We start from the raw sequence: 15159 nt of genomic DNA, 5'->3' as shown, positions 1-15159 counted from the left end.
AAACCCTCTGGTTAATGAGGAACGTGAGAGCCTTTCAGGTCTGAATCCCCCCGGAGTGAGTCTGCTGGACGGTGGGCTGCACATTTAAAATGCTAAAACGCCTCCCGTCATTCTCTCCTCGTCCGTCCACTCAATCCCTCTCTCACCAGCCGACTGAAGCCTCCAGATTAAAGCTGGCTCATTCTCCCTCTTCACCTTCTGCCGTGGTTCAACGTTAAAAAGCCAATCATGCTCTCTACGTTCAGCCACAAATCCCCCCCGCTCCTCCCCGTCAGTATGTGCAGGGCCCTCATATGTTCAAATCCTTCAGTTGCATTATCCATCTTCACTGTGAAAATACCCATCATGCTCTAAACTGTGACCTTGCTCTCTCTGTGTCTCAGACCCTTCAGGCCTCAACGTAATGAGAAACTGGAGGTTTAACGGGCAAAACCATCAATGACCGAAGGAACTCTTCCAGCAGCCTGAGAACATTTTTAAGGGAACTCGGACACCAATTCTGCTTTCTGAGGGCAAAAAAAAGCTGGTTTCAATTTTGTGTTTAAGGGCTGTGGGACATTTCAACTCTGGGGTAGGAATTCTTCAATCGTGGTATAGCTTACAAGCCGGATGAACAGTACAAGTGCATTATAAGTTGCTAACGACGTCCTGGGGTGTTTCACCATCCTCCCTGAACCGTCTCAAAAATACAACCTAAGTTTGTTGTCGCCATCTTGGATTAAGGCCGTTGCCATGTTGTTGTTTTTTTGCAGCCAATGAACTGGAAGTGACCATATATGGACTGAGGAGGAGTGACGTAGAGACGCCGTATACGTCTCTGGTGTCGACCTGTCAATCAGTGTGTAGCCCCGCCCTAAAGCATCCCCTGCTTTATGGTCTGTTTGACTCTAAATGGAGCATCATTTACTAAATGAACATCATGCTGTATTGAAGAAGACTTGAAACTAGAGATTGAGACCATAAACTCATGTTTACAATGTTTACTGAGGGAATAAATCAAGAGAGAAGTAGAGTCATTAGCTCCAGTAGGCCAGTGTTTCTGCTTGCTTCATTGCTTTAAATCTCCACATTAAAAGGAATGAAAATCATCTCCTGGCTCTGATTCATACCTCCCCTCACAGGTCACCTCATCCTCTATCATTTTAATGCCCAGTTCATACTTCCACATTATGTGTTTTGGTCTTTCTTTGACCACTCAGAACTCTGTCATCCTCTCTGTATTCACCCCCACGCCTCTCTGAGTGATCACCCTCATCCCTCAGTGATCAGACCCTCAGATTATTTTCTGCCTCCTTTGTCACATGATCTGTCTTCAGTTTGAGGCTAAAAACCCAATCACGCTCTCCACATTCACCGTTACGCCTCCGTCGGCGTTCGCCCCCGTCCCTCCAGGGTTCAAATCCCCAGATTATACCGGCTCCCTCTCTGTCACATCATCTATCTTCTCTCAGAAAGAAAATAAAACCCATATCATCCCCCCACCCTCTGCATCCCCCGTCGCTCCTCCCTGGGCGGTCTTCTCATCCCTCACTTGCTAACGGGAACCATTCATCATCAGCGGGTGTCAGAGGGCCCCGTCGTTTAAAAACCCCAGAACGTCGTTAGCGTGCGCTAATGTGTGTAATGCGCCGCACAGGGAGACGTGATGGGACGAGGCTGGAAGACGAATGCTTTGAATTTTGCGTTTCCTTCCTCGATGAAAGTCGAGTGTTTGTTCCTGTAAATGCACTTGGCAGCAGAGAAAATCGTTAGCCTCTGCTGGAGCATCCACGGCGGCGATCAGTCACGTTTAACAAAAGGGAAAGAGCAATTTCGACATATTTCTGTCTTCAGCTCCGCAGTTAAGGAAATGGATGTTGAGGTTCCGATCTCTTTTAACTCCCCCTGAAATTGTGCTGAGTGTAATGAGCTGCAGAGAAACGGAGGGGTGGTGTAAGTAGAAAGAAAACACCTGAGATTTAATGCATTTACAGGTTAATGGAGGTGCTGCTTTATGAAGGAGTTTAACGGGGGAGGTTGATGTAATTACAAAGTATTTCCCCGACAATTATAAAGAAAATTACAGCCCTGTTCTTGCAGTACAACTCCAATATTCCCAACTGACTTTTAATCGCTCAGATGGATGAATCTCATTCACAATGTGACTGAATCACTTAAATATTCAGCACCTCACTTTAATCTAAAAATGTTTGCTATTCTGAATTCAAATTGACTCTTTGAAGAAAGCCTTTTTCCCCCTAATTAAGCCAAATAAAATAATAATGAGAGATCTTAAATTCATTCTAAATGTTGGCCCTTTGTGTCTTCAGGGGTTGATTCTTTCTGATAGAGTTTAATCCTTTTCATTTATGTTGGTGCCAAGAAGAATAACGCCCCCTCAATCCGGCTCCACTCCCCTCTGGCACAAAGCTACATTTTATTCAGCAAACGAGCCGTCCCGAAGAAAATGAATAGCTAACAAGTTTTTGTTCTGCTTGAATAGCAAATGTTTGTTTCAGGGAAATGAGGGTTTAGCTTTTCTGCAGTCACTGTGGGTGGAAATATCACTTTCATTTAGAATTAAGTCTTCCTCCAAGGAGCCTGGCAGAGTTTGGGTTTCATACAGCAGCACAAACACACCTTCTGGTGGCCTGGTGGATTTTAAGTCCAATATTTACTCTGTTTTAGCTTCATTGTTTGGTCTCTACTGACTCCAGCTCCTTTAAAGTGGATTTCTTTACCATTCTGGTTCATTCTCACTGTTCTCACGTGGTCATTTATCAGAATAAAAGCTGTAAAAAGCCACTGTTCACAACCTGCTCAGCAGTAAACAGCTCATTAAGAGGCTAGCTGGTGAACAAAGTGGAGCGTTTATCAGCTAAAGAGAGAGATATTTGTGATATTTGAGGTGGTGGAGACCAAAAACAGAGCTAAAAGAGACAGAATATTGGACTTCAATCATCATTCCGTAAATGCTAGTGTAAATAAAAAAAATCAAGGTTTAACTTGCCTTAAACTAATGTTCAACATATCAGTGTAAAAGTTAAATGAAAAGACAGATGATCAAAACAAGCGTGACTTACGTGTTCGTCCCATCCGCACCGCCGTCGGCCCGTCTCCATCGGAGTAAACGGGAGTGATGGCGACTTTGTACTCGGTATCCGACAGCAGCGGCTGCAGGACGAGGCTGTTTTGGCCTGTGGGCACCGTCCTCTGTGAGCAGAAACAAAAATAAATGTTTAAAATTAACATCCGGGAGATGCATTATGGGTAAAAAGCCTGATAATTTAACTAGTCCCAAGAGCACAAGCCTCTGGGCATTAGGTTGCCTTTCAGTTAAGAGATTGATACAGATTCTTTTTTGGTTTTGGGATATTGTCAGGAGAACTTGCATGTGGATGAATCAATGTACATAACTATGTCCATTTGCAAGAGCATAAAGTTACAGGCATGTATTTGTATGGACGTATTGGATGTACATTGGATATATAGCAAAGGGAAACATATTTGAGCATAAGTTTCCCTTTGCTATATATCCACAGATGTATAATTCTGAAATTTAATTATTCAATAAATCACATACCCCTCTTATGTGTTTTATATTGTTGTTTTGGTTTGTGGGTTTAAAATGCAGGACAAAGGTTTTTGTTTTTTTTGAGGATTTGTCGCCTGTCCACATGTCAAAGTGTCATTTTGGGGGAAGACACTGAACCCCAGAATTGAGGGTCCAGACAGTGAATTATCTCTGTTTCTTATGCAGTTTGTGTTTCTGCAGCGTTTCATTCTAACTACATATCTCTTCTTGATTTTTTTTAATAAATGAACAGACACGTAAAGCCATGCAGGGTTGCTAAGGATCAACAGGAGTTTTGTTATAATTGCTAGGATCATAACTTTCGTTTTACTTTGCTCTTATTTCTTTAATTAATGTTCCAGCACACACACACTGTGAGATCCAAACAGTGTCAGGTGAAGCCGTAACAGCAGGACGGTCTGATGTTTCTCCACACTCTGCAGGAGAAACACATGCTGACCTCTTTGATAAGGACTTCCGCTGGGCTTAAGTTTACTCAAAGAAAAGTACAAATCTTACAATCACAAAAGAATAACCATCCATGTTGCTAAGATTTCATTTGGTAGTAATTCATCTTTCATTTCTGATTTATTACAAGCCTGTTCTTCTTTTGGGACTCTTGAATGAAATAAAAAAATAAGCAAATTAAGATTTCATAAGTAATAAAAAATTCTGTATTAGCCTTTTTAATGGAGGTGAGTTGTGCAAGTTGCTGCAGTGAGGCTCTGAGGTTTCGGGTGTTGCTCAGGTTAATTGTGTCCAGGTTTCCTCCTCACCCGTCTCTGAACTTGGCCTTTTGTTGAAACTGATCCCTAAATGAGTCATCCGTCCAGGTGAAGCCGTGAGAAGCTAATCTAGTTCTTCACCCCGCGGCCTACTTTCCTCTTCTTCTCTGCCTTTATTTCTCTGTCTACATCTGCTGCTGTTTATCAATCATAATTACTTATTGATTTATAGGATTGTTTCTCTTTATAGAATCAGTATCACAATGCAGCTTTCTTTCTTTTTCACAGAGTGCGTTTGCCTTCTCACAAAAAGCATATAGTTATATATTGTGCAGGTTTGAAACTCTTGACGTACATGTACTCGATTAAATTGCTGGTTCCAGCTTACTAACTGTGAGGATTTGCTGCTTTTCTCAGGTTTATATCAGTGAAACTGAATGTGTTTGGACTGTTGGTCGAACAAAACAAACAGTTTGAAGATGTCAGCTTGGTTTCTTGTAGATATAATCGCCAGATATTTGGAGTTATCGTGAGTTGTACCCACCATCGTGATATTAGTGGCGCGACAGATCACAAAAGTTAAGGTTTGGATTGTATGACAGTTATGATATCAGCAGAAAATGAGAAGGAGCAGTGATCGTCAATGAACCATGTCGGCTGATACAGATCGTTTTTGTTGTTGTTTTGTTTGCTGGTGTACAAAGCTCCGGGTAGTTTTTTCTCCACCATCTTGATTCATTTCCACCCTCTGTAATTCAATGTCAACTGTCAAATATTCTAAATGTTGTCCTTTAACTCTGTTATAGTCAACAACTCTAGTTGCTATTTACATACAAATGAAGGTACTAAATTCACATTCATACATCACATCGCAGCGCTTTTCCCACAATCACCTGGAGATATCAGCCGTCACTATAGCAATCATTCTACTGTAATCAAACAGTATATATTGTAATATCACCCAACCCTGGTTAACTGAAAGTTTATCATCAACAGCATTCTGTGTTACGGTAGCGTTCAGTCTTTTCATTCCTCTGCTCCTCTCTAGCAAAGTCTTTGTCTCCGTCCGTCTGTCTGTCAGCCTGGTTTGCATTCTGAGCATGTACAGTCTAGCCCGGCCTAATCCACAAAACCTCCCCCAAAAAAGTACCCATTCTCTGACGTGTCAGTCGGACAAACACTGCAGGCCTTGACAAATCAATTTCAGCCCAGTATGATGAAAAAGGCAGCAAACTGTCAGCGAGCCACTCAGTCGGCAGAAACCACCTTAAGCTGCACTCCTTCTTACTCCGGCTTGTAAATGCAAACATGGTTTCATTGAGTATTTATAGGATTCAGAAACCCAATCTAGTTCTGACGGAGGCCCAGAATATTAAATTGGCTCCATGGGAGACTCTGCTGGAGCTACAAAGCTTGAAGGTAAACTGCATTGAGGAACACAGTACAAAGGTGGTAGGAGAATATTTCAGTAGACTACTTAGTTACTAGTAAGAAATATGACTAAACTGCACACAACTAAGGCCAAACAAAAGCAAAACCAAAAAATGAGTTTATGGTCTCAATCTCTAGTTTCAAGTCTTCTTCAATACAGCATGATGTTCATTTAGTAAATGATGCTCCATTTAGAGTCAAACAGACCATAAAGCAGGGGATGCTTTAGGGCGGGGCTACACACTGATTGACAGGTCTCTACTAGAGCTTTGTCCATGTTTCTGTCTTACAATATTTAACCCTTTCACAGTGTGTTATCACTTCACAGTGCATACTTGCTCCAACCTCTTAAAAAATCAAAAACGTGACGGCCAAAATGCCAAACTCAAAGCTCCAGACAGCAGTCAACAAAGCAAATGGTGTCGTAACGGCCAATCAGTCCCCTTGGTATTTAGAGGCTCTGTACAGAACGTAGGCTACACCGAGGGCACGCTTTCAGAATCTTTGATCCATATTCTACAACAACTGCCTGGTCATTTTGGAAATATCCAAAAATGCTCCAAAACCGCCAATTCTATGCTCTTTTCTGGCGGTATGAGGCATTAATGTCAGTCCTCTCTGACATTTTACAGCTTTTCTTCTCAATGCTTCAGGTGAGTTGCAGGACTCTCTCACACAGAAAACAAACACCCTCAAACAGGAAAGGGAAGGGAAAGGCCATCGTCCAGGAGTGTGGTTGGTATGAAGGATGGCAAACAAACTGTAAGACAGCAGTTGGATTCTTTTCCAGAGTTGTAAACACCACAGACAATCTGTGACAGAAGGAAAAGCGCAAACTTTATAATCTTCCCCTGACAGCGTTTTTTAGCCGCCGAACAACATGTTGTTGCCGAGCAATAACAACCGAAACTCTGTTTACACACAGCGGAATTACACTTGATGCCCCGCAGCTCCGGTTTATTGGACACTGAATGAAGCAGCACGGGGAAATAACGGAGCCTCACTGAATGCATCATCGCAGCTGCGTGAGGACAGATGGCTGCAGAGACGAGTCGCCCCCCACAGCAACAGAGACGTGTGAATGGGCATAACCATTAACTTTTTAAAAAGTCAGAGATGTAGAGGGATGAGGACATCTGAACTCAGTGACGGAGCTTAGTGCAATGAGTAGTGTGCTCAAAAGCTGCAGTAGTGTTTTTTTTTACCAATAGGGGGCAGAGGAACTCCAAAACAAGGTGCCAGACACAGTCGTGACTAACTATCACCTTATCAACTTGATCTGGATAATGTTTTACATATAATTAGCTGATTTACCCATCAGTGTTTGTGTCCCATAACGAATGTAAGTCCAACATCCTCTCTGTTTTAGCTCCATTTTTGGTCTGCTCCACCTCCTATCTGTCTCTTAAGCTGCTAAATGCTCCACTTTGTCCACCAGTTAGTCTGCAACTGTGACTGCCTGCTGTTTGCTGCTGAGCAGGTTGTGTACTGTGGGGTTTATCACTAAACTCTCTGCTGCTGCTGGAAACACTGAGACTGAACCAGACAGGAAAAAGGATAGAAATCTGCATGAAGCTGAAGAGATGTCAGTCATTGTTCTGCAGGTTTCTCACTACATAGACTACCTTAACTTTACATGCAGTCATTAGTTTCACAGATCATTTGAAAAATATTCATATGAAAGATCCTCATGGACCTTTTCTTTCCCTCCTGCTGAACAAAGTCTGTATTTTATAATCTGAGTTGCATCAGTTACATTTCAGGCTCCAACCACGAAATTTAAACCAATGTAAAAAGGGAAATGAGTCACCTGGAGAGCGTCGGTGGGAAGTTTTTTCAGGTAAATGTGATTTGAATGTCGAGCAGCTGGTCGAGAATTTCAGGGATAAAAAACAGTAAAGAGACAAGAAAATCCCAAAACTGTGTGATCTTGGCAACAAGAATAACTATTCTCACTCTCCAGACTCATTCAGAGGAAGAATTAAAAAATAGGCTAAAAGACTGAAGTAAAAAAACTACAAAGATAAAAAGTTTTGGACTTTTGAAAACTTGAACCAATTTGTTGATAAAAAAAACCTCAACTTGAATGTGTTCAATAGGGAACTCAGAGCATATTTAATAGTTTACAGGATATTCAACCTTTTTTTCTTTACAATGCATTTAATACTTGACTTATTTCTTTACAGGGCTTGTACAAAGGCAATAAAGTAGTCCATGAATATGAGATATGAGTTTACAGATAATTACAAACCCTCCTGGTCATTGTGGAGGTTAGAGTATTGATTTTTTGCCGGTTACGCCTACAGTCTACCTGCAAATCTAAGGGTTACACTCATTGTCTTTTTGATTCCTCGCAGTTCCTTTTGTTTGTACACCCTCTGGCATTTCACAGAATAATGCAGCACATTGAGTACAAACACCTCCGTTAATGCAGAGGCTCGCACTACCGAACCAAGCACGGGTATAAACAAAGCTTAGCAGTGCAAACAACGGCCAAAGTGCTGACAGAGCTAACAGTGTTTCCTTTAGGTGGAACCTGAGGGTAGGCGCTGCACTTCCATACAACGCCATGGGACGCCTGAGAGCAGCAGCCACGAACTAACCAGTGTGACCCAACAGAGACTCTCATACACCAACAATAAAAAGGATACATATGCATATCAGTACCTTCTACATAGACACAAAGCTCTGAGAAGCTCCAATTACAACCACATTATTTTTCTCATACTGTCTGCCTTAAATGCTACGATTTAGCGCCTCCTCCCAAAAGAGCCCAGTCTGCTCTGATTGGCTTGCAAAAAAAAGGCGCACCTTGCAAAGGTAGTTGTCAACCTGTGGGTGGAGACACTCAGATAGGGGGAGGAATATTCTAATGAGCTGCATGTGACATATTGCGACCAAATCTAAATGGCTTGTTGAATTACATTTTCTGATCTAGACAGCCAACATATTAACTCACTGAATCGTCTTTTGTATCCAAATGTATCCGCATATGCACTGAAAAGGTGAGTTAGTGATGATATGTCTCCTTTAAATCAGGCCCAGTTAGTTAATCTGTCCATCATGCACTGCTTTGGATATTACTGCATTACTGCAGGACCAAAAAGAGGGAATATAGTTCTAAAAAAAAAAACCTGTCTGGGACTTTATAATTTATCAGGTATGCACATGTATACGTTTTTTTCTTTCTCTAGAAGGGTCAAAGGTCGCGAGGAAGCCAAGAGAAGCCAGACTTGTAGATTGTAGTTGTGGCTTCTTGTTGTAGAACCCCTTTAATATGTTAAACACCTTTTTCCGTCTGTTTTTTTATGATGATGAACTGGTTTTAATCGTGGCTGAAAAGCACTTTGCATGAGATTGCTGCATATAAAATCTGTAATTTCATTAAATTTAATATAATTTGGTTCCAACTCCTGAACCGACTTCTCCCGTCTGCAATTCTGTACAAGTTATTAACAGTTTGAGACCAAATTCCATCCGTGAGGATGAAGTGAGATAACTGCCATGCAGAAATCAATCGCATGTAAATGAGTCATTCTCAGATTTAGATATATTTTTTTGCTTTATAATGGCTGGTGTTCCTCCCTTGGCAGCCACAAACCACAGAGTGGAACTTGCTTTGAACAAAGCCTGAGAAGAAGTCTGCTTGTTGTTTTTTTCTTTCCCCCAGCTGATAGACATCTAAATGGTAGCTATTGAGTGCAGCACTTGGTGATTCATGACCTGACCGGATTGCCAAACAGAGCCCACAGCTGTTCACACTTTGATAAGAGATCTCATTTAACAAGCCGCTGGTGCGAGCAGCTGGCGGCTCTTTCATTGTCGGGATGAAAAGGCTGATGTGGGACCGCTGGCCGGCGTCGCACCGTGGACACACGGCGGACACACGGCGGCTACCGGAGGTCTGACGGCACAAACTCACACTCAAAAACTCACACCTGTCCACTCAGATGTTCTACTATATGAGGGATGTTTTTAAGAGATATTTGACATTTGTTAACGAGACGATACGGTAAACGCCAAATAACAAGGATGCATCTTTAATATCATATATTGGCTGAGGTATTGATTACTTAATAATGGTTCTTACAAGAAGACAAACAAAGAATAATCAACTAATCTAACATTTCATGATGATGAGCAGAAAAAAAATCCTCATTTACTGCAACGAACTTGAGTTGCAGGACAGCTTCAAGATCAGTTTGGGGATTTTGGGGTAAAGAATCTCGTTCTTTTTTAACAACCCTTTAGTAGGTTTGGTTTTAAAGCCGGTATCATATGAAACAAGAAGACCTCAGGCTTCATCTGTACCAAACATGTCATACTACTTTGTTTTTGGAAGGAGGCTGAATATCGCTCCAAAGTTTGGCTCAATTTTGGCGAGGGAAAAACTTCCATGGCGGTTTTTCGAAGGCGTACCTGAACTCTCACCTGGAGATATGTGATCGAAAATGTGTTTCACTGGTAACCTCAAATCTCCCCTTCACCAGCATGTACACTTTATGATAATCACATGCAGTTTGGGGCAAAAAAACATGGAGTGTTTTGCTTGCAGTATAAATGTGTTATTTTCTCCTGTTCTAAATTGGTGTATTTGAATATTTCTGCATACTGGAGTCCCTCAACAGTCCTGGAGTTGCATAAATTGTGTTGGACTGAAAAGCTGAGACTGAATAATCAAAGCCTCATGAAAGTTTTCAACTACAAAATAGAGACATAGAGGATTCAGAGGAAAAAGTGCTCGCAATCCAATCGCAGCAAATTGCAGTTCTTGCATAAATCTGCAAATGTCAAGAGCCTTCGATGCCAAATCACAGCATGAAGTTTTTTTTATGGTGTTCCTCAAGGCCTTGGTGTCTTTATGTGGTATTTTGGAGAGATTTTTGAATCATCTTTTTATCAATGCAAGAGTGGTCAGAAAGTCAGCCACTTCTGACAAGAGTCAGACAAACACCGACCCTGTTCTTTAGACTCTTCCTCAGTGGTTTCACATGTTCTTCATGTTCAGGCTGTTTCAGTGGATTTGGAGCTTGTCATGGTTTAACGTTGTGTAATAGTGATACTCAAGAGGTTGGAAGGAGATAAACGTTTCTACCTTAAAACCTGTGGAGCTAACATTAGGAGAGTATGCCATTAGCATTACCATGCTCGTTTTTCTTTTTATATAATTGTATAAAAGCGTTGTTCTTTTATTTTGTTGTCTTCTGTCTGGATCTCCAGGTGATGTGGTGGTTCACTTCACAAGGACACATCGACTGCCGAAGCCGGGTATCAAACCACCGACCCTCTGATTGGAGAACTACCTTGCTCTCCACTACGCCACAGCCACTGGATGATACTATCTGCTTCTATCTGAAATAGCTTTTTACAGAAATCAATCCTTCTCAGCTTACTTATGATGGACTTCTACTGTTGACCTGCTATCTCCCGATAACAAAGGTCTATGTGGTTCTCTTAGTTAACTGGAATTGAACAGAAGAGCCGTTAGTTCTCATGTAAATGGAGCACAGTTGATTAGTGAGGGTGGTAGGACTGTAGAAATATTAAACGTCTTAAGATGAGCTCAAAGGGAAATCCCTGACACTGATTCATTATAAGAGGCTTAGTTCTACTTTAAGACATTTGTAATGTGTCTCATGGCTGCTTTGTGTGACTGAATGGTCTTGTTGTAATCTTTTATACACGGAACTAGTTTTAAGCTCTTTCATGTAAAATACATCTTTACACAAATACATCAAAAAATTTTTTGTCATTTTCTTTTAAATGTGATATATAAAAAGAATATTTAAAAAGAGATTTAGTTTTGGGATTTCATTTCAGATGACTCATTCTGTCCCCTTCAGGCCGTCATATCTTTGCTCACACATATTTCCAACATACTAAAAACTGGATGTTGGTTTTCTAGAAAACTCTTTACTTCTCTCTCTCTGTTTCTGTCTGTTGTGGCTCATTAGAGTGAATACCTGCCATTCTCTCTCTCTCTCTCTCTGTCTTTCTCTGTCTCTCTCTCTCGTGAAACAAAGTCTTTGAGGATGCTCCACTGTTTTCATCATCATCCTCCTCTTCCTCTCGACTCCACTGTGAAGGCCTGCCATCAGCTTCAACAGCACAGTCAATGTTTCGCTTCCTCTTTCTCTCCATTGAGGGACTTTTATTCTGAAGGCCTGCCATCGTCTTTTTCAATAATCTCCCTTCCTCCGTTAAAGAGTGACACATCAAAGGGTTGGCTTTTGTTTAAATCAACATCTTCCTCTTTGAGTTCCTTCTACGACTCGTCAAACACCTTTCCATCTCGACAAATCGTTTACATACAGCGCCCAGTCCAACTTACATACAGCGACAGTCTAGGACTCCAAACTTTCCATTGGCTACAGTTACTAAAACCACTGACTTTAACTTGTACCAAATCCTTATTCCTATTCTAGTAATTACAATGGATTAAGAAGGTGATTCAGACAATCGCAGGAAACAAAAAGGGGTTCAAAGAAACTTCTCAAACCAGTTCGTCGACATTCCACTTCTTATATTCAGTATGTTCAAACAATAGTCTTTTTGACCATTGGAATCTAGTGTGAATCCAAGCTGTCCAAACCTTCAGGACGGAACAAGCGGTGAGCTTTCCAGAGCCGAATTTCAAGCCTCAATGGGGGGAGTATTTCATAGTCAGGAGACACATTATTGTGTATTTCTTTTAAAAAGAAATCGCTCTGAGATGCAACTAGAAACGAGTGCATCTGTAATTGAGCAGGTGGCTTAAATGACACATTCGATCATCATAAACTTCTGAAACAAACCAAAAAGAGAACTAGAAAAGAGAATTCAGTAAAGTGTCTCAAGCAACAGAAACACCGTCATTTTAATATATGAGCTGTCTGAACCGTGCGTCTCATGGGCATAAGTAAGTACAGACGGTATTACCCTGATGGGTCAGGCAGTATGGAAAATCAACCCTGGACAGACAAACAGACGCACACAAACACACACACACATACAACCGAACACATAATCTCCTCTGGAAATCACAGAAAAAAGAGAAGTTATAAAATGAAGGCAGTCGATCCAGACGTCCCTCAGTCTGAAGTTTTAAAGCTGATTCTCCGTCTTACCTGCTCCTCTGCTCGGTCTCCCTTGGCGCTGATGTAGCTCAGCCGATAATGTCGGACATTCCTGGTGTCCATCGGCTGCCAGGCCACCCGCATGCTGAAGGTGGTTTCCTCATCGATCCTCATGTTCCTGAACCCAAAACGAGGAGCTGGAGGATCAGAGGAAGTAAATAAATAAATTACACTACAGCTCACAAAACTGTCTAAATCAGGAAAACTGATCATATCAAGCTGTCAGCTTTTTGGCACTTAATTTACTCAGCGTCTGTTCATTGTCAAAACTTTTCCTGTAGAAGTTTGTGTGGAAAAAGAATCTGACAGCTTTCGGAATGGATGATACAACATCCATCTGAAGACGCTATCAGAGAAACAGCAGCAGACTTTTAATCATGTTTGCTGCCAGATTTATTCTTCATCTTAAACTGGAAGTTATTTTCTACATTCTTAGATAATGTCACCTATATAATCTCTCTGCTTTTTCCAGAACTTCACTGAAACTCAGAGAAACATATAAACTCAAAATGCTAGTTTAAAGTTTTTATAACACAAACAAATGTAACATTAGAAAGCGGTGAAGGAGGAGGAGATGAAATAAGAGGAAAGAAACACGATCACACGTTTTATTTTAACTCTTTACCCTTAATCCCCCTCCAAACCAACCGACACCATCACTCATTATAAAGTTTATTTATTTATTTATTGTTAATACTGCAGACGATCATGCTCTGGTGTGATGTTTTAATGGACACATTTCCATTTTCATGCAAATTTATTGGATAACAAAGTAAGTAGTGAAATATTTACTTGCTGTGGTGGTGGTCGTCGTAGCGACGGTGGTCAGTTTCTCGACTGAAAATGAAAGAAAAAGATTTGATTAATAGAATTCATGGGGGTTTAAGTAAGAGTTCAAAGGATCCTTTTGATGTTTGTCTTCCTCCGGTTGGTTTACAGACATAAGACCGAACAATTTCCATGTGTGACTTGTTAGAGACAGACGGTCGGAAAACACATAATGTACCGGTGGACTCGACGAGGATGACCTCATCACTCTCCGCCTCGTTGGCGTAGATGGCAGCGAGGAGGACTTCGTACTCTGTGAGGGGGCTGAGTCCTTCTATCAGGTAGGTGTTAATGTTTCCGTTCACCAGAACCTGAACCAGAACCAGAGGGAGACGAAAGTCAGACGTACTCAAACATTGTTACGCCCACAGTTCACTGAAATGAATAACAGATTTTCTCAGTTTTAATAATGTGATAACAGTTCAGTAATCTCTTGTTATACACCACATATATGTCAAAAAACACTTTTCTGTAAAACTGTTTCAAATATTTGATGACTCATCCTGCACTCAGGAACGCTAACAGACAAACGTCCAATCAAAGGAGACCTTTGGCGACCGCAGCAATATGGAGTCAAAGGAAGAGATGTGTGTTGGATAAATATTAAGCCCGCCCACTTTTTAGAGGTCGAATCAAATGCGAAGGATTTGATTTGAATCCCTTTTTACATAATTTAGTGTTAAAGGGTATTTTTAGTCTTGACCATATTTTGCTGTTTTTGTGACTATTGGGGACAACTTTTACTTTTTGATTTCTCCAGTATTTATTTAAAGTAGATGTTTCCACATATAAATATTATTTGGCAATATGTACAGTGTTATGTCATGCAAATAAAGCAATTAGCATTGAATATTGAAGTTTGATGCTGCAGACAACAAACACTAAACAAGCTGTATGGTTTTCGCTTGAGGCCACTCACTGAAGGTGAACGACTGAAGGTAGAAAGATGAAACAAAAGCCAGCAGATAAAAGAATAGAGAGATGACACATGTCCTGTTTTGGGGATTATCATAATAATCCACATTAGTGAGATCTTTGTGTTTTCACTTCTAATTTTCTAAATTCTAAATGTTGTTATTGCTATAGTTATGAGGACATAGTTTAGGTTGATATTCAGACATGTGATGAAAAAGTAGAAGACAATATAAAAATCAAGAATCCCTCAGTAACTAAATCAAACTATATCAATGGGATGGTTCTCTACTAGAAAACGTTGGATTGTTCTTATCTGAAGGAGTTCAAGTGTGTCAAATAATGAGGGCAAATAATTCAGACGCTGTGGAGGAAAGTGATGCTGATGGAGAAGCTCTCCATTAACCATAGCAACTACACTTCAAACATCTATTTAGAAGAACAGAAGGAGTTCATTTAGAGAGGAGCCGTGTGGCCTTACTGCCTGGACAGGAAATGAAGATGGATACATGGGCTTGACAACACGTAAATGACATGTTGATTTTATTCTTTTAAGTTTGTTTAAAAGGGTGGTACTTTATTTTTTGATGTTTTT

The 15159-nt window shown here is 40.8% G+C and overlaps 1 protein-coding gene across 1 annotated transcript in view; it reads right to left on the bottom strand.

Annotated features, from left to right (window-relative positions):
- The window catches only part of LOC129096972 (collagen alpha-1(XIV) chain-like), a 148222-nt gene that overhangs the window by 65820 nt on the left and 67243 nt on the right, over positions 1-15159 (bottom strand). Inside the window, 4 exon segments of the mRNA XM_054605647.1 lie at positions 3063-3192; positions 12816-12961; positions 13617-13661; positions 13831-13963. Of these exon segments, the coding sequence (XP_054461622.1) occupies positions 3063-3192; positions 12816-12961; positions 13617-13661; positions 13831-13963 (454 nt within the window).

Source organism: Anoplopoma fimbria, chromosome 10, assembly GCF_027596085.1.
Source record: "Anoplopoma fimbria isolate UVic2021 breed Golden Eagle Sablefish chromosome 10, Afim_UVic_2022, whole genome shotgun sequence".
NCBI classification, from domain to species: Eukaryota; Metazoa; Chordata; class Actinopteri; order Perciformes; family Anoplopomatidae; genus Anoplopoma; species Anoplopoma fimbria.
The sequence above is the reverse complement of the archived record's forward strand: the minus strand, read 5'-3'. Positions and strand labels throughout refer to the sequence as shown.